General features: G+C 41.2%; 2 protein-coding genes and 1 non-coding gene across 3 annotated transcripts; 2 read left to right on the top strand and 1 right to left on the bottom strand.

The window, feature by feature from the left end:
• Nucleotides 1-172: 172 nt before the first annotated feature.
• LOC134653731 (uncharacterized) lies at nt 173-26,288 on the top strand. The gene is made up of 20 exons (XM_063509125.1): nt 173-255; nt 725-925; nt 2,707-2,851; nt 4,723-4,885; nt 6,059-6,130; nt 7,467-7,649; nt 8,842-8,989; nt 11,408-11,531; nt 11,585-11,725; nt 11,779-11,919; nt 11,973-12,113; nt 12,530-12,655; nt 13,263-13,353; nt 15,217-15,415; nt 16,288-16,460; nt 17,676-17,876; nt 18,371-18,532; nt 18,721-18,927; nt 24,291-24,406; nt 26,148-26,288. The coding sequence occupies exons 1-20, from the start codon at nt 225-227 to the stop codon at nt 26,272-26,274; spliced, it is 2,892 nt and encodes a 963-aa protein (XP_063365195.1). The 5' UTR covers nt 173-224; the 3' UTR covers nt 26,275-26,288.
• LOC134653750 (U6 spliceosomal RNA) lies at nt 14,024-14,130 on the top strand. The gene has a single exon (XR_010097278.1). It is a non-coding gene; the product is annotated as a U6 spliceosomal RNA (small nuclear RNA).
• LOC134653545 (uncharacterized) lies at nt 21,016-23,947 on the bottom strand. Its single transcript, XM_063508925.1, has one exon. It carries the CDS (start codon nt 23,832-23,834, stop codon nt 21,210-21,212), a length of 2,625 nt encoding a protein of 874 aa, XP_063364995.1. The 5' UTR covers nt 23,835-23,947; the 3' UTR covers nt 21,016-21,209.

Raw genomic sequence — 26,288 nt, 5'->3', positions numbered from 1 at the left:
TATATTTTACGTAATATCCTTAAATTGCTGTATAGTTCGACGTAAAATAGAAGAAACGTACTTAATAGAATAGGTAAATATGATAATTGTCATGTATGAATAATAAATAGTAATATCTATGATAAAGTTGATAGACGAACTAGAAATTCGTTTAAAAATGTTTCTTTTCGTCGGCAGGTATACCTCGATCTTTCTTAATCCAAGAACAGCAAAGATTGCAAGAGATGCCACCTACACCTCTGCAAATCCCAGCAGGTACAGTAGCAGAAGTAACTAAGCGGTCGAGGTGTACAAAAATATCTACACACTCTATTAGGGCCAATTGCATTAAATCAATACCCACAATCACTCATCATGCTATTTTTTTATAAGGATGTTTTTTTTTGCAGACGTATTTGTAAATTGTACGTATTACCGGTCTATAACTTTATTGGCTCAAATCCAATAAGTGGCTATATGTTTGCGTAGGCAATCGGCGTATCATAACGTCACAGCTCCGTCTTAGCGATTAATGGCCACTTGCACCATTCAATAACCCGGAGTTAACCGGTTAAACCTGGAGTTACCATGGTACCAGTACAATTTGAAACTGGGTTAACGGTTTAACCGCTTAAACCGTTAACCCAGTAACCGCCGGGTTAGTGGGATGGTGCAAGTGGCGCTTAGTGTCTTTGTAATATTAGTCCATGTGAGACACAATACTTAATTACAGATTTTTTTCCAGACCCCAATTACCAAAACCAACCAGCCTACATGGACCTGCCAAGCTGGATCCTGCCGAGCCAACCCCCCGAGCCTCCACCACAGATCCGCGAACACTTATCGCCAAACGTTCCACAAATGTTACCATTTGTGCAGCAGGGGCAATTAGAACGACCGTATTCCCCTACCGATGTGTATTCGGAGGTTCAGACAGCTGATGACGGTAAATAACTCCCTATTAACTAACTCTTAACCGATCTAAGAAAACTTTACGCCAAACGTTCCACCGATGTTACCATTTGAGCAGGTGCATGTAGAACGACCGTATTCCTCTACTTATGTGTATTCAGACGCTCAGAGAGCTGATGAGTGATGACGGTAAATAACTCCCTTAATTAACACTTCACCGAATCTTCTCGACAGATCTAAAAAAACTGATCGCCAAACGTTCCACCGATGTTACCTATTGTACAGCAGGTGCATGTAGAACGACCGTATTCCTTTACCGATGTGTATTCGGAGGGTCAGAGAGCTGATGACGGTAAATAACTCCCTTAACTAACTCTTAACCGAGTCTTCGCAACAGATCTAAGAAAACTTAACGCCAAACGTTCCACCGATGTTACCATTTGTACAGCAGGAGCATGTAGAACGACTGTATTCCCCTACCGATATGTATTCGGATGCTCAGGGAGCTGATGACGGTAAATAACCCTCTTAACTAACTCTTAACCGAATCTCCACAACAGAACTAAGAAAACTTAACGCCAAACGTTCCACCGATGTTATCATTTGTACAGCAGGAGCATGTAGAACGACCGTATATTCCCCTACCGATGTGTATTCGGAGACTTAGAGAGCTGATGACGGTAAATAACTCCCTTAACTCATCGAATTTAAACTGTTGTGAGACATACTACCTTACCTAACTCTTAACCGAGTCTTCGCAACAGATCTAAGAAAACTTAACGCCAAACGTTCCACCAATGTTACTATGTAGAACGACTGTATTGTTCTACCGATGTGTATTCAGAGGTTCAGAAATAAATACTCGTACTCTTGAAACATTACATTATATGTATTGTTTTTTGATTGTCATTGTTGACATTTTTGTAATTATACATTTACATTTGCATCATTCATCTTTCATCATTATGAATATTCATTCATTCATTCATATGAAATAAATAAACTAAACTAAAGCTTTGGATTCCTCCGAAAACGGTGCCGTCATATTACGGCCGCTATATAGCGTTGACTGACGTCACTAGAACGTTGTCTATGTAAACAAGATGGCGCGGTTTCCTAGACGGCGTTACGTTACGTTGATTGCCAACGTAACGTAAGATGACGGCCGTCATGACGGTGTCGATAGTTTCGTGAACGTTTTATTAGATAGCGGTGACGCCATTTTGGAATAAATGACACGAGATTTGAATAAGTGATTCCGTACTACGATTATTTTCCTCTTCTGATGATATTTCATCCTCCAAGTAAATTATAGATGATCAAGCAAATCTTGTCAGTAGGAAAAGGCGCGAAATTTAAATTTTCTATGGGACGTTATCCCATCGCGCCTACATTTTTCAAATTTGCCGCTTTGATCTTGGTGGATGACGGTGTGTTATGACGCCGTGGTACTTTCCACATGTCGCCACCGTAAAGACGGCCGTCTTTTGCTGCCGCTATATGACGGCCGTCATATGACGGCACCGTTTTCGGAGGAATCCAAAGCTTAAACATTTTATAGTGGTTTTTAAAAATCTGGTGGTCGGTAGAAAAATGTTCGCGCAAATTTGAGATTTCCTACCTATAGCTGGTCAACCAAATCTTGTCAGAAAAAAAAGGCGCGAAATTCAAATTTTCTATGGGACGATATCCCTTCGCGCCTACATTTTTCAAATTTGCCGCCTTTTTCTACTGTCAAGATCTGGTTGACCAAGTATATAAATCTGTATATATTTTTGAAAAATTCCAGTACAAACCGAAACTTGTATGTTTCAGAGCTCCGAGAGGGCTCCGAGTCGCCGGACCTCCTCCAGTCGAACCAGAAACGGCAGAGCGCGTTCTCGCGGCTCGGGCCCCTGACGCAGCCGAAGAAACCCAAACTCACCATCAACCTGCAGCTGAATAAGGACCAGGCTGTCAGGTAAATATGTCAACAGACGTCGCTCAAAGACATGTGACCACAAAATTCGAAGCACATTTCTTTCTTATTTTGTATTTTTAGGGTTCCGTACCCAAAGGGTAAAAACGGGACCCTATTACTAAGACTCCGCTGTCCGTCCGTCCTTCTGTCCGTCCGTCCGTCCGTCCGTCCGTCCGTCTGTCACCAGGCTGTATCTCACGAACCGTGATAGCTAGACAGTTGAAATTTTCACAGATGATGTATTTCTGTTGCCGCTATAACAACAAATACTAAAAACAGAATAAAATAAAGATTTAAGTGGGGCTCCCATACATCAAACGTGATTTTTAACCGAAGTTAAGCAACGTTGGGCGGGGTCAGTACTTGGATGGGTGACCGTTTTTTTTGCTTGTTTTGCTCTATTTTTTGTTGATGGTGCGGAACCCTCCGTGCGCGAGTCCGACTCGCACTTGGCCGGTTTTTTTTATACTACGTCGGTGGCGAACAAGCATACGGCCCCCCTGATGCAACTCCAGAGGAGTTACATGCGCGTTGCCGAACCTAACACGGCGACCACTCCGCACCCTCGTCAGGCGTGGCTCACTCCACGATTTCGTCGCGTTCGCTACAAGTACATGCGGCCCACACCAATTTTGGTCTCTAGCCATAGTAGTTGCCGCGCACCGCTACGGAACTGACGTTTGCTCGCGCTAGCGCCACCTAGCGGTCATATCTGTCGTAATACGCGTTTTGTTAGAGAGTGAATCTTCTGTACTTAGTACTATTTTTTACTCTGTGCCCTCGTTGAGCGCTGGCACCTTACTCACCGGCAGGAACCTAACACTTTGAGTAGGGTCTATTGTTATTTGGCTGCGGTTTTCTGTAAGATGGAAGTTGCCGCGCACCGCTCCGGAACTGACGTTTGCTCGCGCTAGCGCCACCTAGCGGTCATATCTGTCGTAATAGACGCGTTTTGTTAGAGAGTGAATCTTCTGTACTTAGTACTATTTTTTACTCTGTGCCCTCGTTGAGCGCTGGCACCTTACTCACCGGCAGGAACCTAACACTTTGAGTAGGGTCTATTATTTGGCTGCGGTTTTCTGTAAGATGAAAGTACTTCCCCAGTTGGGTTCTGCTCTAGATCTGGAATGTCATCAGTGTTGGCCGAAACGTTAATGCAATTGAAAATGTTGGCCATTAACCATTATAAATTGAACCTTAAACCGTAACGGACGATTACAGTTTACGGTTCAATTTATAATGGTTAATGGCCAACATTTTCAATTGCATTAACGTTTCGGCCAACACTGAATGTCATCCACTGTGCTCTGCCCTACCACACAAAGCGAGATGACACTCACAGTGCCCGTACCTCTCTTTTGGACATAGTTTAAGGACATACCCGGATCCTAACTCAACTATTAATAATTCTATCCTACGTGTAAACAAGAAGTGTCAAATTTTCCCTATACTTGTTACAACTTATTATAGTTTGTAGCTTTCTAATAGACCCCGAAGGCTAATCCTATTGTCTATTGTTCAGTAAAACCGCACGTGCTACTTACCTGCAAAAAAGGGTCCTAATTATTCTATTTGGCACCTGAGCGCGGGCTAGTCCAACGCTCAAAAAACCAGTGTAGGTGCGCTCTCCGATAACGCGCCTTTGTTACGCATCTCGATGACACATTTTAGACTGGTTCTGTAGCGTTCGACTCGCCGGCACTCAGTAACCGAAGTACCGATTTTTTATGCAGGTGGTTGTGGCACGTGGCACGAGCGGTTTTTCTTAACAATAGACAATAGGATTAGCCTTCGGGGTCTATTAGAAAGCTACAAACTATACTTCTCTAGCCCGACCACGTTTTCACCATATTTTTTATTTGATCCACTAGAGAGGTGGTGAATGATACGGACGAGTCGTTCCGCTACGTGCCCGTCCACCTGCGCAAGGACATACTCGAGAGCGAAGACGAGATCGTCAAGAAATACCTGCCCTTCTGGCCGTGGAAGAAAAACATGCAGCTACGGAAGACCGTGTCCGCTAGGCTATCCAAAGTAAGTTTTATCAAAGAGAATAGGTAATATAGAGCAGGGCTTCTTAAATTAGGTCAGTTACCTACTGTAAACGTACTTATTAGGAAATATTGTAGTAAACTTGACTTTTGTCCGGGGTCCGTAGAATTGTTGAAATAGGGATGTTGACAATTTTTTGGAACTGGTTTCATTTTGTAGATAGACACTTAATAATTACAGAAAAAAATTAAAAAAAATATATTCATTAATTTTGAATAAAAAAACATGTATAATAAGTTTCGTGTTTAAATTTCGCGCCTAAACGCTTCAAACTGTCACGTGACCTTGATGACGTAACGGCGTTTTAAACAAACTGCTGTCAGTAATTTTTTTAATTTCTTTATATGACAACTGACATTTTTTTTTAAAGCCTTAACACACTACCGCATCGGACAGCGACCTTCTTTCTCGCTCTAACTTATAGCTGCGTCCTTAACGCACCACCTTACACACTATCGATTCGTGCGCCGCACCGCACCAAAATCGCGTTTCGGTAAGATAATCTGTAGACACTTAGGGTGATTCCACTGTGATTACGTCACGCGCTCCGATTGGCGTTTGCAGTCACGTGATACTGGGCATTATTTTAAATACTTTTGATTATTTTTAATTAATTTATTACGCATATTTACACTTGCAAAATATGATTTTCCGCGTTCTAATATTCCCTGCTATGGTAAAAACATAACATGTTATATATTCGCGATTCATGTCAACATCCCTATTGTGAAAATGGTCCGTGACTAAAAAAAGTTCAAGATACCGTGGTATAGAGGGTTACTGTCATAGTAAATTTTGTAGTCACAGTAAATTTACTGCCATCTAGTGACACACGATTAAAACTAAAAATGTGTAAAAATATCAAAAAAATTATAAATATACATATATGGATAAATGATATTTTTATTTATTATCTTTATATGATTTTGACCCATGTTCTTTCACTGATATGTGTTAACAACGCCATCTAGCCAAGCATAGACCAAAGGGGTGGCGCCATTTATCCTAGAATGCATTTTTCTTGATTTCCCAGGCACGTTTTGTCCTTAGACTTTATTCATCTTATACGGAGTTACATATATCTTTGATATCACTAAATATGTGTACAAAACGCGATAGTTTAAGGTGTTATAATGTATCAATTGTTTGTTTTAGTCGGTAATGCTTTTGGAACAAGAGCAGATGGAGGCTGGCTATGAGAAGGACAATGTATTCATACAAGTGGTGGTAAGTAACAACTTTCTATTACATTACATTCTTCAATATATCTTTTTATATTTATTCTTGATATGTGAGGCTATTTTATTAGTATTCTACGTAATCTCGTATCAGCACTGCCCGTTCATTGTTGTAAGTTATTGGTTTCCTGCTACCCAAAGGTTGTCTGGAAGAGATCGCTTTTGAGCGATAAGACCGCCTGTTGTTACCTAATGTAATGTCTGTTCTTTCTCTGTATTCTTTTTCATCATGTGGTGCACAATAAAGAATATATTATTACATTGGCATCGCCGACAAATATCCCGGAGGTTTTTAGTGAAATCGCATTTTCTCCCCACACAGCATAGATACCTATAGGAAGATACATATACATAGTTGGTCAAACCAATTTGTCAGTCAGTAAGAACCACGGAAACTTTTCTTTTGGGTGCTAGTAACTAGTGTAAGACAAAGTAGTAGTAGTAGTAATCACTTTATTGTACACAACACAGGTTTACATAATGTTTACAGAAATAAAGGTACAAAGGCGAACTTATCCCTGTAAGGGATCTCTTCCAGCTAACCTGAGAAAGATAGTATGATTCTATGATTATCTCTCTTATGATCGAAATGAGACGGTCCTTTGACAAACTTATAGACACATTATTGCATATGCTGGGAAATGGCAACTCGTGGATAAGATTCGATTTGTCGGACGATGCGATATGTAGCGAGGTCTTCAACAAGGTCGGGGCTGGGGGTTCAGCAAGGTCAAATAAGCGAGCGGGGTACACACAAGACAAGAGGTTAAACTTACAACAAAAATAACCGGCCAAGTGCGAGTCGGACTCGCGTTCCAAGGGTCCCGTACATTAAGTCCGACTCACGCTCGACTGCGTATTTCTCATAGGTTTTCCTGTCATCTATAGGTAAATAACTATTTTATGTATTTTTTTCAAAACTTTAGACCCAGTAGTTTCGGAGATAAAGGGAGGAAATAAATAATAAATATTGGGGGACATCTTACACAGATCAACCTAGCCCCAAACTAAGCAAAGCTTGTACTATGGGTGCTAGGCAACGATATACATACGTATATAGATAAATACATACTTATATACATAGAAAACATCCATGACTCCGGAACAAATATTAGTGTTCATCACACAAATAAATGCCCTTACCGGGATTCGAACCCAGGACCATCGGCTTAGCAGGCAGGGTCACTACCCACTAGGCCAGACCGGTCGTCAAATGGTCGGACAGACAGACGCACGTGTGACCCTATAAGGGTTTCCTTATGAGGTACGGAACCCTAAAAACCTAAATTGAATTTACGTTTTGCATTTCTCTTAATTTGTTTCAGGTAACAGGATACCCGAAGACATGGACTAAAGAAGACGTTCTCGACGCAGTCCTAGAGTGCGTAAAGGGCAAAAGCTTCATACCTCTGTTCACAGAGTTCACTTCGCAAAAATGCAGGTTCCTTGTCATCCGATGCCAGTCTGCCTTGGTCGCCATACATAAAGTCGGGTTCTGCATACGCAAGGTATGTTAGTTATTTATACAATCATATTATATAGTTTGTAGCTTTCTAGTAGACCCCGAAGGCTTATCCTATTGTCTATTGTTCAGTAAAACCGCACGTGCTACTTTCCTGCAAAAAAGGGTCCTAATTATTCTATTTGGCACCTGAGCGCGGGCTAGTCCGACGCTCAAAAAACCAGTGTAGGTGCGCTCTCCGATAACGCGCCTTTGTTACGCATCTCGATGACACATTTTAGACTGGTTCTGTAGCGTTCGACTCGCCGGCACTCAGTAACCGAAGTACCGATTTTTTATGCAGGTGGTCGTGGCACGCGGCACGAGCGGTTTTTCTTAACAATAGACAATAGGATTAGCCTTCGGGGTCTATTAGAAAGCTACAAACTATACCTAGTGACATTTAATAAGTGCTGCTATTTCGAAATTTTCTATGAAAACATCTTTAAAATCAGGCATGCGATAGAAAAGATACATAATTCTTTTTCTTCCTAGCGTTGTCCCGGCATTTGCCACGGCTCATGAGAGCCTGGGGTCCGCTTGACAACTAATCCCAAGAATTGACGTAGGCACTCATTATTACGAAAGCGACTGCCATCTGACCTTCCAACCCAGAGGGGAAACTAGGCCTTATTGGAATTAGTCCGGTTTCCTCACGATGTTTTCCTTCACCGAAAAGCAGCTGGTATTAAATATCAAATGATATTTCGTACAGTCAGCAGCAATCGATGCTAAGCGGGCGAGGTGTTCAAAATGATCTTGACGCGACTTTATTGAGAATAAGAGCACGTCAAGGTAATTTTAAACACCTCGCCGGCTTAGCAACTATTGCTGCTAACTGTACATAGAAACAAATAAAATAAAGTAATTTAATATAAGATAAATTTGTATTTTGATGGGTTATAAAGGTTCGTCACACTGCATAGACTAGGAATCCTCTAGACGGAGTTTAGAGCAATTATTTCATGAAACCGATGCTGCCAAAATACGGCGGTGCGGGGGGACGAGGTGAGCGAATCCCGTGCCGTGATTGCCGTGACGGGATTCTGACACTTTGACTCGAAGATGGAGTAAAACTACTGTATATAGTGGCAGAGGGGGTAGCGTTACTATGCTCAGTCTAGAGTCTTGTCTGTGTCACACTGTTTCACTTCATTATTGTCTATTCAAGTATCAACATTATTTTCTATTCTATAAAGGCCGACGTCGAGCTAACGCTGAGCATATCGCTCACAGACACAGGCCTGAATCAGATAGATCTGATCCCCCGCCTCGTGCTACGCAGGAGACTGATGATCATGTCGGACGAGAACCATGTGGACCTCACCGAGTTCCTCATTGAAAAGGGTAAGTCATTTATTGCGACTAAATTCAAAAATGTATTCTGCAAGTAGGCTTGACGTAACTACTTTCTCTAGTGAACAGTTCTAGGTACTTATTGACCGAAGCGTAGCGAAGGTCTACGTTTTGACTCGGGCATTTTGCTTTTGTATGTCCGGATGTTCTCCTCTACAGGTCGCAATTTTGTGACCGAATTCTATGACTAAATAAAAAAAAATTGTCGATCCGGTTTTTGGAAATTTTTCAAAATGGCGGAGTCGTGATAGCTCCCGCCTAAACAAATAGTCGTATCGGTATCATAAGAGTTTTTTCTTTTTGAGATATGTTTATAGATTAAATGGCCAAAAATTCAGAAAATTTGTATCGCTGGTTTTGGCGGTATTTAGATATCTAGTTTTTCCTTGAGAATGAGTAGCTAAATTTCGTCAACTTTAGTAAGAATTAGTAAGGAGTCAACTTTAGTAAGGAGTCGTTAATGATTGGCTCAGAGATTACTTGCATGCCAGGACTCAGTTTGTGGAGGTATTACAAATTAATTCGAACAAAACAGTAACTACTTATCAATCGTCGACTAAACTTAACAATGTGGGAGTGCCTCAAGGGAGTATTTTAGGTCCATTACTGTTCCTACTGTATATTAACGATTTACCAAATGTAACGACGTTCAAATGTACTCTTTTCGCAGATGACCTGTCCGTCGTAATCCCTTGTCGTGACCCTAATACATATAACAAGGATATTAATGACACAATCCAAAACATTGTAACCTGGTTAAACGAGAATAATTTAAATGTCAATTTCCAAAAGACAACATTCATCCAATTTGTAAACAGAAATGCTGTCAAACAACCTCTCATAGTTACTTTTTCAAATCAAATTGTAACGGAGTCCGATCAGACTAAGTTTTTAGGTATATGCGTGGATGATACTTTATCTTGGAATGAGCACATTAATAAAGTATGTAGCAAAGTAAACTCGTTTGCATATGCCTTATGGAGGTTGACAAAAATTAGCAGTAAAGAGACTGCAATACAGGCGTATCACGGCTATGTTTGCTCTGTACTCAGGTATGGTATTCTTCTTTGGGGAAATTCTAGTTACGCAAACAAAGCGCTGTTAGCACAGAAACAGTGCATCAGAGCTATTTGTGATGTAGATATATTGACCTCATGCAGACCTCTATTTAGAAATATGAAACTTCTGACTATGCCAAGCATGTATTTATATGAAATTTGTTTATTTGTTAGAGTGCATCCTGAACTTTTTACTACGTATAGGGACATTTGTCACTTTAATACAAGATACCCTAATCGTCTCGTCATACCTGCTAAAAAGACAGTATTATATGGAAAGAGCGCTTATTGTATGGCAATAAAAATTTATAACTGTCTCCAAGATGATCTGAAAGAATTACCACTTAGTCTTTTTAAGCGTAAACTTAAGAGTTGGTTGATACAGGAATGTTTTTATTCAATTGATGAATTTTTTGACTATTTCAAATATGACTAAATAGGTACTGACAATTGGAATTAGATTAAGTATGACATTTATATTTAGCGACATGTATAATACTAGATTTATTAGCATTATTAATAGATGTAGCTCGTATTTGTGTTTTTGCATGCCAGTTGCTGGTGAAGTATGCATGTGCTTCTTAGTTACTAAGTCCATCTTTTTTTATGCAAAATAAAGATATTTGATATTATAATGGCGTATTTTGCAAACGTTCGCTTTTTTTGTTTGCATCGGGAGGTCCCTGGTTCCATCCCCAGTAATTATATACTGCTACATAACTTTTTGTATTTTTTTTATACTTAAATTTCGTATAGGTAGTTGTTTTTTATTTTATTTTTTTTATTTTGAAATAATGAAAAATTTCGTATTTTTTATTTATCAAGCGCGGGTTAAGCGTATTCGTTTAATTTTTGTTTGTAGCTTTATGTAGTTTTAATTTTTTTGTTTATATTACATGTACTATACCTATATTTTAGTAAATATTTTTGCCTTACATTTATTCAGTTTTAAGCTCTGCTCGCGAGGTCTACAGCTCACAGAGCCACTAGTTTATTTATATGAGCCTAGAGTGTCCCACTGTTGGGCAAAGGCCTCCCTTTCCACGTATCCCGGTCTTGACCCGTCTCCCACCAGTTCCTGTCAAAGGCGTCGAGGTTTGGCGCGACCTCGAGTTCGATTTTGTGGGGCCCAATTGGTGGTTGATTTAGCCCACAAGTCGTCTGGCATACGGCAAACGTGTCCCGCCCAGTCCCACTTCAGCTTGGCGGCTGTTTCAGCCACGTCAGCTATTTGGGTTTTGGAGCGTAGTATAGTGTTTCTGATGCGATCGGTCAACTTCACGCCGCTCCATGGCGCGTTGACAAACCTAAGTAAATGTTCTAAGTACTTATTTATTAATATTTTTTCCAGATGTGAGCCACTTCGTGTACTTCCCTCTAAACCGTCCCACGAACCAGATGGAACTGATCCAGCTACAAAGCGCCGTGACGTGGGAGTACCTCACCGAGCTCAACCTGTCTAGGAACAGGCTCACGTGAGTACCAACTAACAACAGCACTAAGGTATACCTTGTGTCTCCGTAATAAGGTTTACATCTGCTCAACATGTGAGTCACTTTGTGTACTTCCCTTTATACCGTCCCACGAACCAGATGGAACTGATCCAGCTACAAAGCGCCGTGACGTGGGAGTACCTCACCGTGCTCAACCTGTCTAGGAACAGGCTCACGTGAGTACCAACTAACAACAGCACTAAGGTATACCTTGTGTCTCCGTAATAAGGTTTACATCTGCTCAACATGTGAGTCACTTTGTGTACTTCCCTCTAAATCGTCCTACGAACCAGATGGAACTGATCCAGCTACAAAGCGCTGTGACGTGGGAGTACCTCACCGTGCTCAACCTGTCTAGGAACAGGCTCACGTGAGTACCAACTAACAACAGCACTAAGGTATACCTTGTGTCTCCGTAATAAGGTTTACATCTGCTCAACATGTGAGTCACTTTGTGTACTTCCCTCTAAACCGTCCCACGAACCAGATGGAACTGATCCAGCTACAAAGCGCCGTGACGTGGGAGTACCTCACCGAGCTCAACCTGTCTAGGAACAGGCTCACGTGAGTACCAACTAACAACAGCACTAAGGTATACCTTGTGTCTCCGTAATAAGGTTTACATCTGCTCAACATGTGAGCCACTTCATGTACCTCCATCTAAACCGTTATTCCGGCCTATGAGAAAGAAGTACGCTCTTTGAAAGTTTGAAGGTCGTTCGGTCCGCTTATAACTACTATACAAACTAAATTTATAATTTTATATGCAATAAAATACTGTGTTTTTGGGGGATACAGATTACCAGTTCACCGGACGATATCAGCGTGTCAGTTCGAAACTGTCACCTTTTGCGTTTAACTGACAGGCTGATATCGTCCGGCGAACTAGTAATCTGCTGGCCCCTTTAAGAGTCATCCAGAGGATCGTAACCATGGCAACGGGTGATTCACCCATTTATCTGACAATGTTTTTCCTTCAGTTCCCTCGGCGGGTTCGACCTCCACAAGAACACGCCCCGCCTCAAACGGCTCGACCTGTCCCACAACTACCTGGACAAGGTCACCCTACTGCTACCTATTCGCGACCTACCGCTCCGCTCACTCAGGTAGGCCAAAAGCTGTCATAATGATAGCTAATGGGGTTGACCGTATGATGAGATGATGCAAACACATAGATATTATAATTAATTTATTAAAAACACAACACAAGATATATTCAGAGTAAGGCGGTGTCAGGCAGACTGACATAGAAAACTAGAATTCAAACTAGTGTAGAAAAGTATATACTTTAAAAGGTATAAAGGAGGTCGCACGTCAGCCAGTCGCCAACACATAATTTTGTAAAAAATTAAAAAAAAATCTTATAAATATTTTAACACAATTTTTTTTTCATCATTTTTGGTAGGTACCTATCTATCTGTACAAGCTTTTATCACTGTCTGTACTTTTCTTTCAACAGACTATACCCCGTAGATTTTTTATAATTAGAGCTAATGATAATTGATAATGATAAGAGAGATTAGAATTGGATAGATTTATTGCCACAACAAACGTTTAATTTTAATCATATACATAAATTTAATCATAGACAACTCTGTTAAATTGTAGTAGTCATTTATTTTAAGATATTTATTTAAATATTCATAAATGTCTCTATGTATTTTCATGTTAATGTTTTATTGAGACCTACTTGCAGAATTTTTTTTTTTTTAGACTTGAGGGCAACCCGCTGTGCCGCGACTACATCGACCCAGGCCACTACATTAAGGTCGTTAGGATGATGTTCCATGAGGTCATGGAGTTGGTGAGTTTATTTATTTATTAACCCCCCTTTTTTACACGACTGCCCAAACAAAACGAGTGTATTGTTAAACTTAACAAACTCTTGTTACAAAGCTCTGTTGAATTTGGTGTCTTTCTGACAAACGAAAGTCAAAATGACAGATAGGAACAAACGATTATCAACGGTTTGTTAGATTTGACACGTTATTGCGCAAAACACAAAAATCATATACAAATGGCGGACTTAATGCCTAATAGCATTTTAGCGCTTATCTACATAACACTGACGCAATCCAAAAGTAACTATTTGAAAGCCCATCGTTTTTTTCTCTAAGTAGCATACTTTAGACTTTACCGCCATCTTTTGGCAAGCCTTACAAATTAGCATTAATACAAGGGGAGTCTATAAAGGCTGACGTCATCAACATTGATTGCTAGGCCCAAACACTAGATGGCGCCACTGACACTAAACACTGAATTTATAACGATTTTGTTAATTTTTTCAACAAATCGTTATTTAAGTAAATTAATAAATAGTGTTTCTGATAGCTAAGAAGATATACATCCTATTTTGTACTATAAAATTGCGATTTACTTATATTCACATATTTTAAAATGCAAAAATCATACCTCGCGCTTACGAAGTTTTGGATGTGGGTTAGTATATATAGAAATGGATGTCATTACTGAGTGTACTTGCTTCGGCAGTACATATACTAAAATTGGAACGATACAGAGAAGATTAGCATGGCCCCTGCGCAAGGATGACACGCAAAATCGTGAAGCGTTCCACATTTTTTGGATATTTTGACTTTGATACAAAATGAACACTGTATGGATACCTAGTTATGATTTTCAACTGTTTTTAACCCCTGACGCAAAAAGAGGAGTGTTATATGTTTGATGCCAATGTCTGTCTGTCTGTGGCATCGTAGCTCTCCAACGGATGGGCCGATTTCGATGCGGTTTTTTTACGTGAAAGCGAGTTTCCTTGCGGTGATTCGTAGCTATGTTTGATAGAAATCGATCCAGCAATTTGAAGAGTATCAGCCCTTTTTCCAAAATGATGCAAGACATTTTTGGCATAAAATCTAATTTATTTATTGCAACCATTGTTTAATACATTCTGATTCATAAGGGCCTGGGCCCTGGCAGGGCATTGCAATGTCATGTCATACATATCAGTGTCAGTCTTTAGGGCCGCTGTGCCCCGTAGTCTTTTGGCACAGATATTAGCTGAGCCACCTTCCCTTTCAATTAGTTTGTAAGCATTATTGTGTACTTTTATTATGTACCTATGTTCAAACTCTTTGAATAAACGTCTTTTATTATTATTTATTCGATTTCTTTATTTATCTTTCCTCTTACGTTAGGTTATTTATAATATGAATATAAAAGTAAAATATAAAAACACTTACAAAACAATAAAAAATACATATAAACACATTATAAAAAACCTAACCTAGAATGCCGCCGGCAGCGGGGCAGGGCCCAAGCTACCGGTGGTCAGGGCCGCAGAGAGAGGAACCGGCGGACTATCCGCGCCGTGTCCAAGATCACCGCCTTCTGCATCTGGCCCTTGATCCAACCACCTAGCGAGAGTCTCTCTCTTATTATTTATTATTATTATTATATTTTATATAGGTAATCAATGGCATATAGCGTAGGGTTTTTTGTTATATTATTTAATTCTTATAGTTTGTCAAAGGACTGTCTCATTTCAAACATACACATAGAGAATCATACTATATTTGTCTTACACTAGTACTAGCACCCAAAAGAAAAGGATGAGTACCTATAGTTTTCCAGGTTCTTACTGACTGACAAATTGGTCTGACCAACTATTTATATCTTCTAAAGGTTTTTTTTTTATTTCTTCCCGTAGGATGGTGTCCGTATCACTCTAAAAGGCGACCTGCCGTCAATGAAACGCAACTACTGCCCGGAGGCCGCGGCGGCCGTAGTCGAGAAGTTTCTGGAAACGTTCTTCCCCCTGCTCGAGGCGGCTTACGACGACCGAGCCGCCATCGAGGACCTATATGACAAAGAGGCTGTCTTGACTATCACGTTTAGATATAAGTTACGTGAGTATTGTTTATGTGATTTTTGTGACAACCGAGCGTAGCGTAGCGTACCGCTCCGTAGCGAACGAAACGCAACTGTCACTGTCGCACTAATATGGGAGAGTGATGGACAAAAAGCGTGTTGTCGTAGCGTAAGCAAATGCCAACTTGGCCAGGCACCCTGTTTACGGTGGAACACCATTGCAAAACCCAGAAGAGGGACAATCAAATTGCCAATTCGTTCAGATACTAATTGGGCATCGTCTCTAGTGTCCACACGTACACAAATTAAGTTCTGTTTATTGAAAAAACATGACTAAAGCAGGCGTGGCTCACTCCGCGATTTCGTCGCTTTGCTACAGGTAGCTAAAAGTACATCCGTTCCACACCAATTTTGGTAGCCATAAGCCGCGCGTGGCGCTGTCGCCACCTAGCGGCCATATCTGTGCTGATCGTAACAGACGCGTTTTATTAGAGAGTGAGTCTTCTGTATAGTTTGTAGCTTTCTAGTAGAGCCCTAAGGCTTATCCTATTGTCTATTGTTCAGTAAAACCGCACGTGCTACTTACCTGCAAAAAAGGATCCTAATTATTCTATGGCACCTGAGCGCGGGCTAGTCCAACGCTCAAAAAACCAGTGTAGGTGCGCTCTCCGATAACGCGCCTTTGTTACGCATCTCGATGACACATTTTAGACTGGTTCTGTAGCGTTCGACTCGCCGGCACTCAGTAACCGAAGTACCGATTTTTTATGCAGGTGGTTGTGGCACGTGGCACGAGCGGTTTTACTTAACAATAGACAATAGGATTAGCCTTCGGGCTCTATTAGAAAGCTACAAACTATACCTAGTACTATTATTTATTCTGTGACTAAAGTTCAAAACTCGGTAACAGGATACGGAACAGCGTTCCGTTACTTCCGGAACCTGTTCCTCCGCGCCCGGAGCCTGGAGGAGGAAGATAAAGACAGCGTGGTGGGCGCCGGCGCCATAACCTCGCTCATCTGCAAGTGGCCCGACATCGAGCACGACAGATACACCATATCCGTCGACGTCATACATCATGACGTAAGTCGCCCTAAGTCATAGACTAGGAATCCTCTAGACGGAGTTTAGAGCAATAGGCTACATGACTAATTTTTTTTATGGTATCAATCGATCGCGTTTGTTTTTAGGATCAAATGTCTATATGGGACCCGTTGCATTAAAGTAACACAAAAGTCAGAAATTGTAGTCAAAGTCCGACAGTCGCACTTCACTCGCGAAACGCCCTATACAAAACGGCCAGAGGCCGTGACGTCATCGCCCATCTTGTAGTATGGACAAAACAAGAAAATTGCGTTTTTGTCGGTGAAATATTGCGTTTATGTATATAGTTGCTATACAATATTTTTTTGGATGAAATGTAAGGAATCGAATGGTACCCTTACTTTTATCGTTTTTGGAAGTTAAAAAAAACTTAAATTTTGAAACTTTCAGGTCCTGTAATTTTGTAATTTTTTCAATATTTTATTTTAATATCCACATTATTGTGATAAATTGCTCGTTTGCTATCTATTTTACTAGATTTTGTTATAAAATTCAACATGTGTCATCATCCCTATTATTCCATGAAACCGATGCTGCCAAAATACTGAGGTGCGGGGGACGAGATGAGCGAGTCCCGTGCCGTGATTGGTCCGTTCAAAGACACGGACGTCGCACAAAGACACTTTGACTCGAAAATGGAGTAAATCTACCGTATATTTGTGGCAGAGGGGGTAGCGCTACTATGCTCAGTCTGGAGGATGTCTTGTCTGTGCCCTAAGTACAGAATAAATAATAGTACCTACTACCGTACAGAAAGGAAACTTCCTACAAAACCGAAGTTTGACAGCGGTTCAGGGTCAAATCATGCTGTCCTTTTCTAATATATGGCACTATCCCTTTCGGCTGAAATAGCCATTTAGGGTTGTCAAAATTCAAGTAGTAAATTTTAGATAAGTAGGCGCTTTCTGTTAATCTCAACCGTAAATAAGCTTCATCAAAAAGTTATAATTTCAATTCTATGCTTACACGTCTTAGAAAGACGTCTAATAGTGTATATATTTTTAATTTACTCATATAATCATTTATTTACAAACAAGATATATACAGTGTATTACTAAAAGAAATTAAAAACTAGCATAAATTTAGTTATATTATATTTTCCATAATGTAAATATCGAGAGAGGAAAATGGGGACTACGTTTGTACGGAGAACAGGTCGTCCCCGTTTCCTCTTAACCTACTGATTTTCAACAGGACTTCACAACAATCCTCCGCCTCGGCGGCGTGCTCAAGCTCACAGCCAAGTCCTTGGCCGAAGACGAGCACCTCCTGACCTTCACCAGGACCGTGGTGCTGCACTCCAAGAACGGCGCGGAGTATAAGATCACCAACGAGATGCTGTACTGGGACGTGCCGAGAGAAGAGGTCACTAGGACTGCCTTCAATATTACCACGGTAAGGACGTTACTCCTTTTGGCGAAGTAGGTCACATTATTAGGAAGTTACCTTCTGGAGGAGCTAAATTAGAGGTCCTCAAGCATACAGGTTAAGAACACCAACGAGATGTCGTACTGGGACGTTCCAAGAGGTTACTAGGACTGCCTTCAATGTTAGCATGGTAAGGAACATTATAATTATAACTATTTTCATTTTAATTTTTCCCATACCTCGTAGGTATATTTGTATTGATATTTCGCTACAGTTGCACATGCCATCTTCTTGGAGTCGCTGATGTGCTGCGAGTTTTAATTGTGTTCTACTCAAAATCATTTAGGAGACACAACAGTTTTTTGCTGCGTCACCTGTTCTGGTGTAGGATCTACCCTCTTTTGGATTTCGTATTTGAAAACATATGCCTACTGTAAGGGACATCGTGGGGGCATCTTATATCTTTTGGGTAAGTAGGTCACATTCTTAGAAACCAAATTGGAAGTAACCTGATCCTCAAGCTCACAGCCAAGTCCTTGGCCGAAGACGAACACCTCCTAACGTTCACCAGGACCGTGGTGCTGCACTCCAAGAACGGCGCGGAGTATAAGATCACCAACGAGATGCTGTACTGGGACGTGCCGAGAGAAGAGGTCACTAGGACTGCCTTCAATATTACCACGGTAAGGACATTACTCCTTTTGGCAAAGTAGGTCACATTATTAGGAAGTTACCTTCTGGAGGAGCTAAATTAGAGTTTTTCAAGCACACATACCAAAGATTACGGTAAGGGACATACGAGTAGTTAGTCCAACATCGCGATCTACCCTCTTTTGGATTTAGTATTTGAAAACAACTTTTGGGAAAGTAGGTCACGTTCTTTAGAAACCAAATTCGAAGTAACCTGATCCTCAAGCTCACAGCCAAGTCCTTGGCCGAAGACGAACACCTCCTGACCTTCACCAGGACCGTGGTGCTGCACTCCAAGAACGGGGCGGAGTATAAGATCACCAACGAGATGCTGTACTGGGACGTGCCGAGAGAAGAGGTCACTAGGACTGCCTTCAATATTACCACGGTAAGGACATTACTCCTTTTGGCGAAGTAGGTCACATTATTAGGAAGTTACCTTCTGGAGGAGCTACATTAGAGTTCCTCAAGCACACAGGCCACAACTCTTGGCCAAAGACACGGTAAGGGACATACGAGTAGTTAGTCCAACATCGCGATCTACCCTCTTTTGGATTTAGTATTTGAAAACATATACTTACTGTAAAACTGTACATCTTTTGGGTAAGTAGGTCACGTTCTTTAGGAGCCAGAAGTAACCTATTCCTCAAGCTCACAGCCGTGTTTGGCCGAAGACGACCACCTCCTAACGTTCACCAGGACCGTCGTGCTGCACTCCAAGATCGAGAAGTTACTAGGCTAGGACTGCTTTTAATGTTAGCACGGAAAGAATTTGGACCATTATGCAATGATTTATAACTCAAGATAGGTTATAGGCGTTCCAAAATTGAAGCGCTTAACTTGTGACAAATTGGACAAGTTGCCTTTAGTCGCGGCTGGACAAGCGAGAAATGTGCACGTGCCAACGAGCTCCCGCACACCGAAAGACACGACCTAATGTTTAACAACGAGTGTGACAGAGATGGATGGAATGAGAAAGTTAATTAAAAATAACAGATTTCTTCGTAGGCACAGAAATAAATATGGAAGTATTTTTTGTGCTCCTGTATAACCTATCTATTGTTATATAATATCATTGCCATTATGTAGTTAACCGTTTCGATGCGGATGCCACGACAGGCGTGTCACCAATGTTTTTAACGTGTGGCGTATGATACGATCGACGTGCCATTTCGTTTTTGGTACAAGCTTTTATCGCTGACTGTACTTTTCTTTCCACAGGCAACTAATACTCATCGAGACAATTTAAAAAACCCCAAACACAATTAGGTTGCCTTGTTTTATCACAGAGTTCTTATGGCCACCTCCTGTCTCCATCATCAGATCAGCTCGATGGTACCATAATATTGCATTGTCACCAGACTTACATTATGTATGCAAATTTTCAGCTTCATTGGAAGTCGGGAAGTGGGTCAAATTTAATTTTATGTTTTGACCCGTAGAAAAAACTACATTGCAAGTTAAATAAAAGCTGGTAAAATATTCCTAATTGTTTATCTACGTATTTTTGGGCCACTCTGTATAATACATAATTGGTAAGGCACCTTAATTTCTGCTATACTTCGTTTTTTTAGCATTAGTAAGAAGGTAAGCGATCTTGATGTGTCTTTACTGAAAAATACTTTTGAAAAACAAAATTACAGCAAATATATAACAATTATATGTAAGTCATATAGGGTAATTTACATTATTTTGCTATCATAATAGTTTATTTATAATAGCGTTTTTCAATATAAAGACACGTCATGATTGAAATAGGTAAACGACATAAAGAAAACAAGCCATAAGAGAAAATATTCCTTGTATTACTTGACCAAAAGATAAACGTGCTGTATTCTTTCTGAAATAGCTTTAAGAGCTTACCTATTCTATATCACTCACTGTATTTATATGTTAGGGCTAAATAATCCCTTTACAATTGTTCTGATGCAGTTTAAAACTAAGAAATACATGGTCATATCATAAGTTAAAAGTGTTAAAACTAATGTTAATGAAGGAAAAACTTGAGGGTTTTTTTATGGAAAGTTTATTACAGTTTCTACATGAGAATATACAGAGCCGATTGATTTTAAGGTACATTTAAAAGAGCATTATTTTACGACAGTATATGTAGTTAGGGTTGCCAGATGGTCGGGATTTGGCGGGATTTCCCCGATTTTTAGCATGCGTTCCCAATTCCCGAACAAGTGAAAATTGTCCCGAAAAACAGCTTCACGTTATAAAACAATAATTTCAAGTTCCGAACCGTCGTCGAGCGAGCGAGCGAGCGACCCGCGTCGAGCCGTAATGGGAAGAGCAGCTGACGTAGTGCCAATAATGTAAAATATCGTTGTTTTTAATACAATTACTTTAATTTGAATGTTTTTTTCCCGACTTAAGTCCCAAAATCCCGAAAAATTGATATTTTTTCCCGATAATAGCGCCTTCCGATCTGGCAACCCTATATGTATTCGGCAACGACTTCAATTTATTGCCGTGTAAAAGGGCCCGTTTAAACGCACCTTTAGGTGGATAGGTACATCTTAAATCTACTAAAGAACACTTAATGAAGTAAGGAACTGAAGACCAAATAAAATAATGATGCAATTAAAATCAACTTGGCACACCAAAGTTTTCTAAGGGGCTTAAAGGAGACTACTAAGTCTGTAATATCCAACGTCTGAACGATTCTCACACGGTGTCCATGGACTCTTCGTTCGTCGGTTCAGTTTCCATCTCCATGTCCTTCTCATCGGGCCCAGAAGCATATTTCAATCGCAGTTTCTCGTAATGTAACTGCTCCTTTGGTGACACAGACGGTTTGCACTTAGACAAGGCCATTCGGAAGTCCTCGAACGTTACGTATATCTCGCCATCTAGGGTACCGTTTGAAATGTGAGTCGTGAGAGAATTAGTAGCGGCCGCTTTCACCAAGCCAGCTAGATCAGCGCCTGTGTAGCCTTCAGTCAAACCAGCAACCACTGTCAAATCTACATCCGGACCTAACTGAGGCTCAGTGCCGTTTTTGGTTAGTTTCTGTAGGATGTCAACTCTGTCTTCTCTAGCCGGCATTCCAACGTACATGACACGGTCTAAGCGGCCCGGTCGCAGCACTGCCGGATCTATGATGTCAGGTCTGTTAGATGCAGCAAGCACGAACACCCCTTCGCGGCTCTCAATACCGTCCATTTCGGTGAGCAGCTGGTTGACAACTCGCGCCGCACCATTATTGTCGTGCGAACTCCTCCTTGGGCAGAGCGCGTCAAACTCGTCGAAGAAAATTACGCAGGGAGCAGAATTCCGAGCTCGTCTGAAGCACGTGCGGACTGCCCTCTCACTCTCACCCACATACATATTCAGTAGCTCTGGCCCTTTCACAGAGATAAAGTTCACTCCGGCTTCATTAGCCACAGCTTTAGCTAGCAAAGTTTTTCCACAACCTGGCGGGCCACAAAGCAAAACCCCACTAGGCGCAGATAAACCTAGCTTCTTCAGCTGTTCAGGATACTTCACTGGTGCCAACACTGCCAGCTGCAAATCTTTGCGAACTTGATTCAGCGATCCTACATCCTCCCAAGACACATCTGGAACGGTAACAATACCTTCTCTTACAGCACACGGCTTAGTTGTTTTCAGTGCCTTAAGGAAGTCCTCTTGCCTTATGCAAACTCCAGCTAACTCATCACTTGTGTATGGCATGTTATCTTCTAGCAGACTCAGCACTTCAGCCATTGGGTCTAGAGGTTGTTTAACTTTGACAGTTTCTTCAGGCGGCTGGGTAGGTTCAACAGCAATAACATCGCCATTGACTTCTTGGGTAGTCGCTTCTGCATTTTCTGGTTTTGGCTCAGCTTCAGTTGGTTCTTCTGGCTTTTCTTCTGCTGCAGGCTCCTCCCCCTCATTCTCTCCATTAGGAATAGCAGTGGCGGCGGCAGCAGCCGCTGCTTCTTCTCTGGCCTTGTTTTTTTCTTTTTCCTCTTCTTTTGCAATCTCTTCATCCTCTGCTGCACGAATTTCTATAAAAATTCTCTTTACAGCGTAAGTGCTTGCTTTATTCACAAGTGCTTGCAGATCAGCACCAACAAACCCAGGTGTGATTTGAGCTAGATGGTTGACATCAATGTCATTGCCGAGCGTCATGTTCTTACATAATATACCAAGGATTTCTTTTCTAGCCTTTAATGTGGGTATGCCTAAAGTTATTTCTTGTTCAAGACGCCCAGCTCTTCTCAAAGCAGGATCTAAGGTATCCGGGTTGTTAGTGGCAGCAAGAACTAAGATCGGAGCATTGATTTCACCCAAATTATCTAAGCTAGCAAGTAACTGAGCTACCATTCGCTTTTCCATGTCTTTCTGAGCATGTATTCTGTTACCACATATGGCATCTATCTCATCTATGAATAATAAACTTGGTGCACAAGAAATAGCTCTTTCAAAGAGTTCCCGGATTCTTTCTTCAGATTCTCCAGACATGCCCCCAACTAACTCTGTGCCAGACACAGCAACTAATGGCAATTGCAATTTACCAGCAATAGCATGTGCTAGTAAGGTCTTTCCCGTCCCAGGTGGACCATGGAGCAATGCTCCTCTAGGTGACTTGATACCCAACTCTTTATACACTTCTGGATGTTTCATATGCAGGACAAGATCACAAATTTGCGTTATAATATCTGATATACCGCCTATGTCCTCGAAACTAACCTTTACATTCTTCAATGTGCCAATCTCAGACTTTGTTTTTTGTACTGCAGGTTTATTGACCTCTGGTTTACGTTTTTTAGAACTATTTTGGTTCTGTTGCGGCCGCGGAGAGTCGCCGGCCGCCGCGCTGTTCGACTTGCGGGTGGGGATGTGTGGTGTTATTGTGATTTGGTCGCTGATTTTCGGCAACTTGGGCGCCGCGGAGCCGTCCTCGTCGCTGCTCAGAATGTCGATGGGTTCGCCGGACTTGCCGCTATTGCGGGTCCCTGTTACTGCCGGCCGCTTCTTGTCTTGCATTTTGTACATTTGTAGTAGACGGCTGTTGAGCGCACTGTTGTTTTCGTCTAGCAACTCCAAATCGGATTCCTCCTCGGAGCCTTCGGACGTAAACGCGTCGTCGAGACCGTAGCTCTGTAGAACCATCTTGTAGGCACCGCCGACGCTTTTACGGAAAGCGCTGTCGCTTCTACTAGCGTATTCACGATATCGTTCCTTCAGAGTGTGCGCCATTTGTCGGACGTCAACGAAGGTCTTGTCCACATTTTCCGCGAGGTAGTTCTTGACCCGCGACACCATAACCGGGTCATTAAACATCTGACCCGCTTGTTTCTTCATTTTAATTCAATTGAGATTACGCGAATACTGTTGCTATTTTGTTTCCTTCGCAACGTTTGACAGCGGCGTGCGTGCGTGCGTCGCCGAATCGATGGAAATATTGTCACTCAATTTTTTTTTGCTTGTCTATGGTGTAAGTTCATGCTGTTCCAGTCACTATTATAAACGTCATCAGAGTTCAAAGTAACATTTTAAAGCCATAACACACTTATCGTACCGCACCAAGGTGGCGGTGCGGTAGTGTGTTAGGACTATTAAACTGGCTACTTTTAAAGCCCTCTCCACACTCGTGCGCGAATCGCGGCTTCGACCGCGATAGTCTGGAGGAGGCTTAAGCAAGCAAAAACTTCGTCCCATAGAAAATTTTAATTTCGCGTCTTTTTTTACTGACAAGATTTGCTTGACCAGCTATAAATACAAACAATGTTAAATAAATATTAAAATGTATTGTTTCAGGTACGTCCAAAGCAACTAAGTCTCAAACTAGAGTCGCCACCAGATGAAGAGCTGAAGTCTAAACTAACAGACATATTCGTCAAATTAGCCGATATTGACAAAAAACGCGGGGCAAGGTAATCTCCCATAATTTTTTATGTATTGTTTGTAGTGTCCGACCGAAACATGTTTTTTTGCCGAAACCGAAACCGAAACCGAATGTTCGGCTTTGGCTCTAGTTTCGGCCGAAACCGAAACCGAAACCGAAACTTTTGTAGACTTGTTAAAATCGTTGAAAAAATGTCATAAAACCGCTTTTACACACATATTATGGGGCTGTCAAGACCCAATGTCCTTGAAATTGATGTTACTTGAGCAGTTTTTTATGAAAATTACTAGAGTTAGACCAAGATAATTCTGCAACGATTTTGATAACACAAGCAGTGCAAGTGTTATTTTAAACGTCAAAACTTCTATGAAATTATGACGTATAAATAACATTTGCACTAGTTGCACTGCGTATGCTATCAAAATCATTGCAGAATTTTCTTGGTCTAACTCTATTCATTTACCAGTCAAGCTAACATGTAAATATAGGGTCAACCAAAAACGCGAGCGCAGCGAGCGCGAAATTTTTCGTTAACAAGGCCGGGTACCGATCTACCGATCTTCACCTGGGCCTAAAAGTCCGAAATGCCCCATTGAGGCGAACTTTCATTGTATTAAAAAGCGAGACCGCAGGCCGAGCATGGCGCAGCGAGGCCAAAGGCTAAGCGCTGAAGTAGAGGACATGTGGAACACAAACCACAAAATAAAAAATAAATAAATTGAGGTAAAAAGTGAGGCTAAGGTCGAATATTCGTATGAAAAACTGTACTGGGGACACTTTCAAGGATTTTTTCTTCGTTTTAATCAATAGTCAGCTGTTCAGCCTTGCAAAATATGTATTAACTATTGAGAAAATCAAATTTGCGGCACTAGTTGAGCGTAGCCTTTAGCCTCGTTTAAAATTTGCCATTAGAGGTAGATAGGAAAATTACTGAATAAGTGAGTGAATAAGAGCGAAAAAGACACGTCGTTCGAGATGGGGCGGGCTGATACTTGGCCAACGCCTGAAGATTGAAATTAAAAGCGCAAACTTAAGCGCAAACTTATTTCCCTGTACTGAACAACAGAACATGCTGTATGCTGAATTAACTGTAGGGGGCCCCAAAACCTTGCACTGCCTGGGGACCCCGACATGCTTAATCCGGCCCTGCTTAAAATCACCATTAAACTGTTCTAATGTCTTAATTTTTTTGACTTATGTATCTGAAATTTAAATCACAATGTGTAAACATTTATACCTAAACCGCTAACGAGTAATACCTACTACACAAATAATCCACATTTATTTTTATTACAATAGTTTTCTTATTATGTATTTCCTTAAGCGCTGGTGACCTAGCGATAAGAGCGTGCGACTTTCAATCCGAAGGTACAAACCCCATCTCGTACCAATGAGGTTCCCCAACTTTTGGTCTTTGTCCGAAGTACCATTTCATAAGTTTCGGCCCGGCCGAAAGGTTCGGCCGTTTTTTGGCCGAAACCGAAACTACAGCCGAAACATGATTTTTTGGCCGAAACTGGCCGAAACCGAAACCGAAACCGAACCTTCGGTCGGACACTAATTGTTTGTAGACAAACGGTAGTTTTCATTTATGGTATTATTATTTACTTTAACCTCCGAGGCCACGGGGACAATGAAGAAAAGTCAGAAGACTCGAGAAGTCAGAAGTAATTTTGAAGCTTAATTCTATGCGATTGAGCTCCGTTAAAGTAAATAATAATGTGTGAAAGTTTAAGTCAGTATTCCATTTATGGTCTTTTTTATTTCAGATGCTTGGAGCTAAAAAATTGGGATCTTCGATGCGCGCTGGATTACTATATTATGCTTCTCAAGCTAGACGATCTTGCGCCGTTGTCGTCACCTAAAGACAGCACGCCAGCACCACAAGCGTCATAGCAAATTGCATTTTA

The sequence above is a fragment of the Cydia amplana genome, chromosome 13, assembly GCF_948474715.1.
Source record: "Cydia amplana chromosome 13, ilCydAmpl1.1, whole genome shotgun sequence".
Lineage (NCBI taxonomy): Eukaryota > Metazoa > Arthropoda > Insecta > Lepidoptera > Tortricidae > Cydia > Cydia amplana.
This window is presented reverse-complemented; position numbering and strand designations above follow the sequence as displayed.

Excerpts from the sequence above, each read along its gene's own strand:
- LOC134653731 (XM_063509125.1), top strand. The coding sequence starts at position 225 with ATGCCACCTACACCTCTGCAAATCCCAGCAG. Across the intron at positions 256-724 it reads ACCTCTGCAAATCCCAGCAG|ACCCCAATTACCAAAACCAA; the intron begins GTACAGTAGCAG and ends ATTTTTTTCCAG. Across the intron at positions 24,407-26,147 it reads GACAAAAAACGCGGGGCAAG|ATGCTTGGAGCTAAAAAATT; the intron begins GTAATCTCCCAT and ends TTTTTATTTCAG.
- LOC134653545 (XM_063508925.1), bottom strand. The coding sequence starts at position 23,834 with ATGAAGAAACAAGCGGGTCAGATGTTTAATGACCCGGTTATGGTGTCG.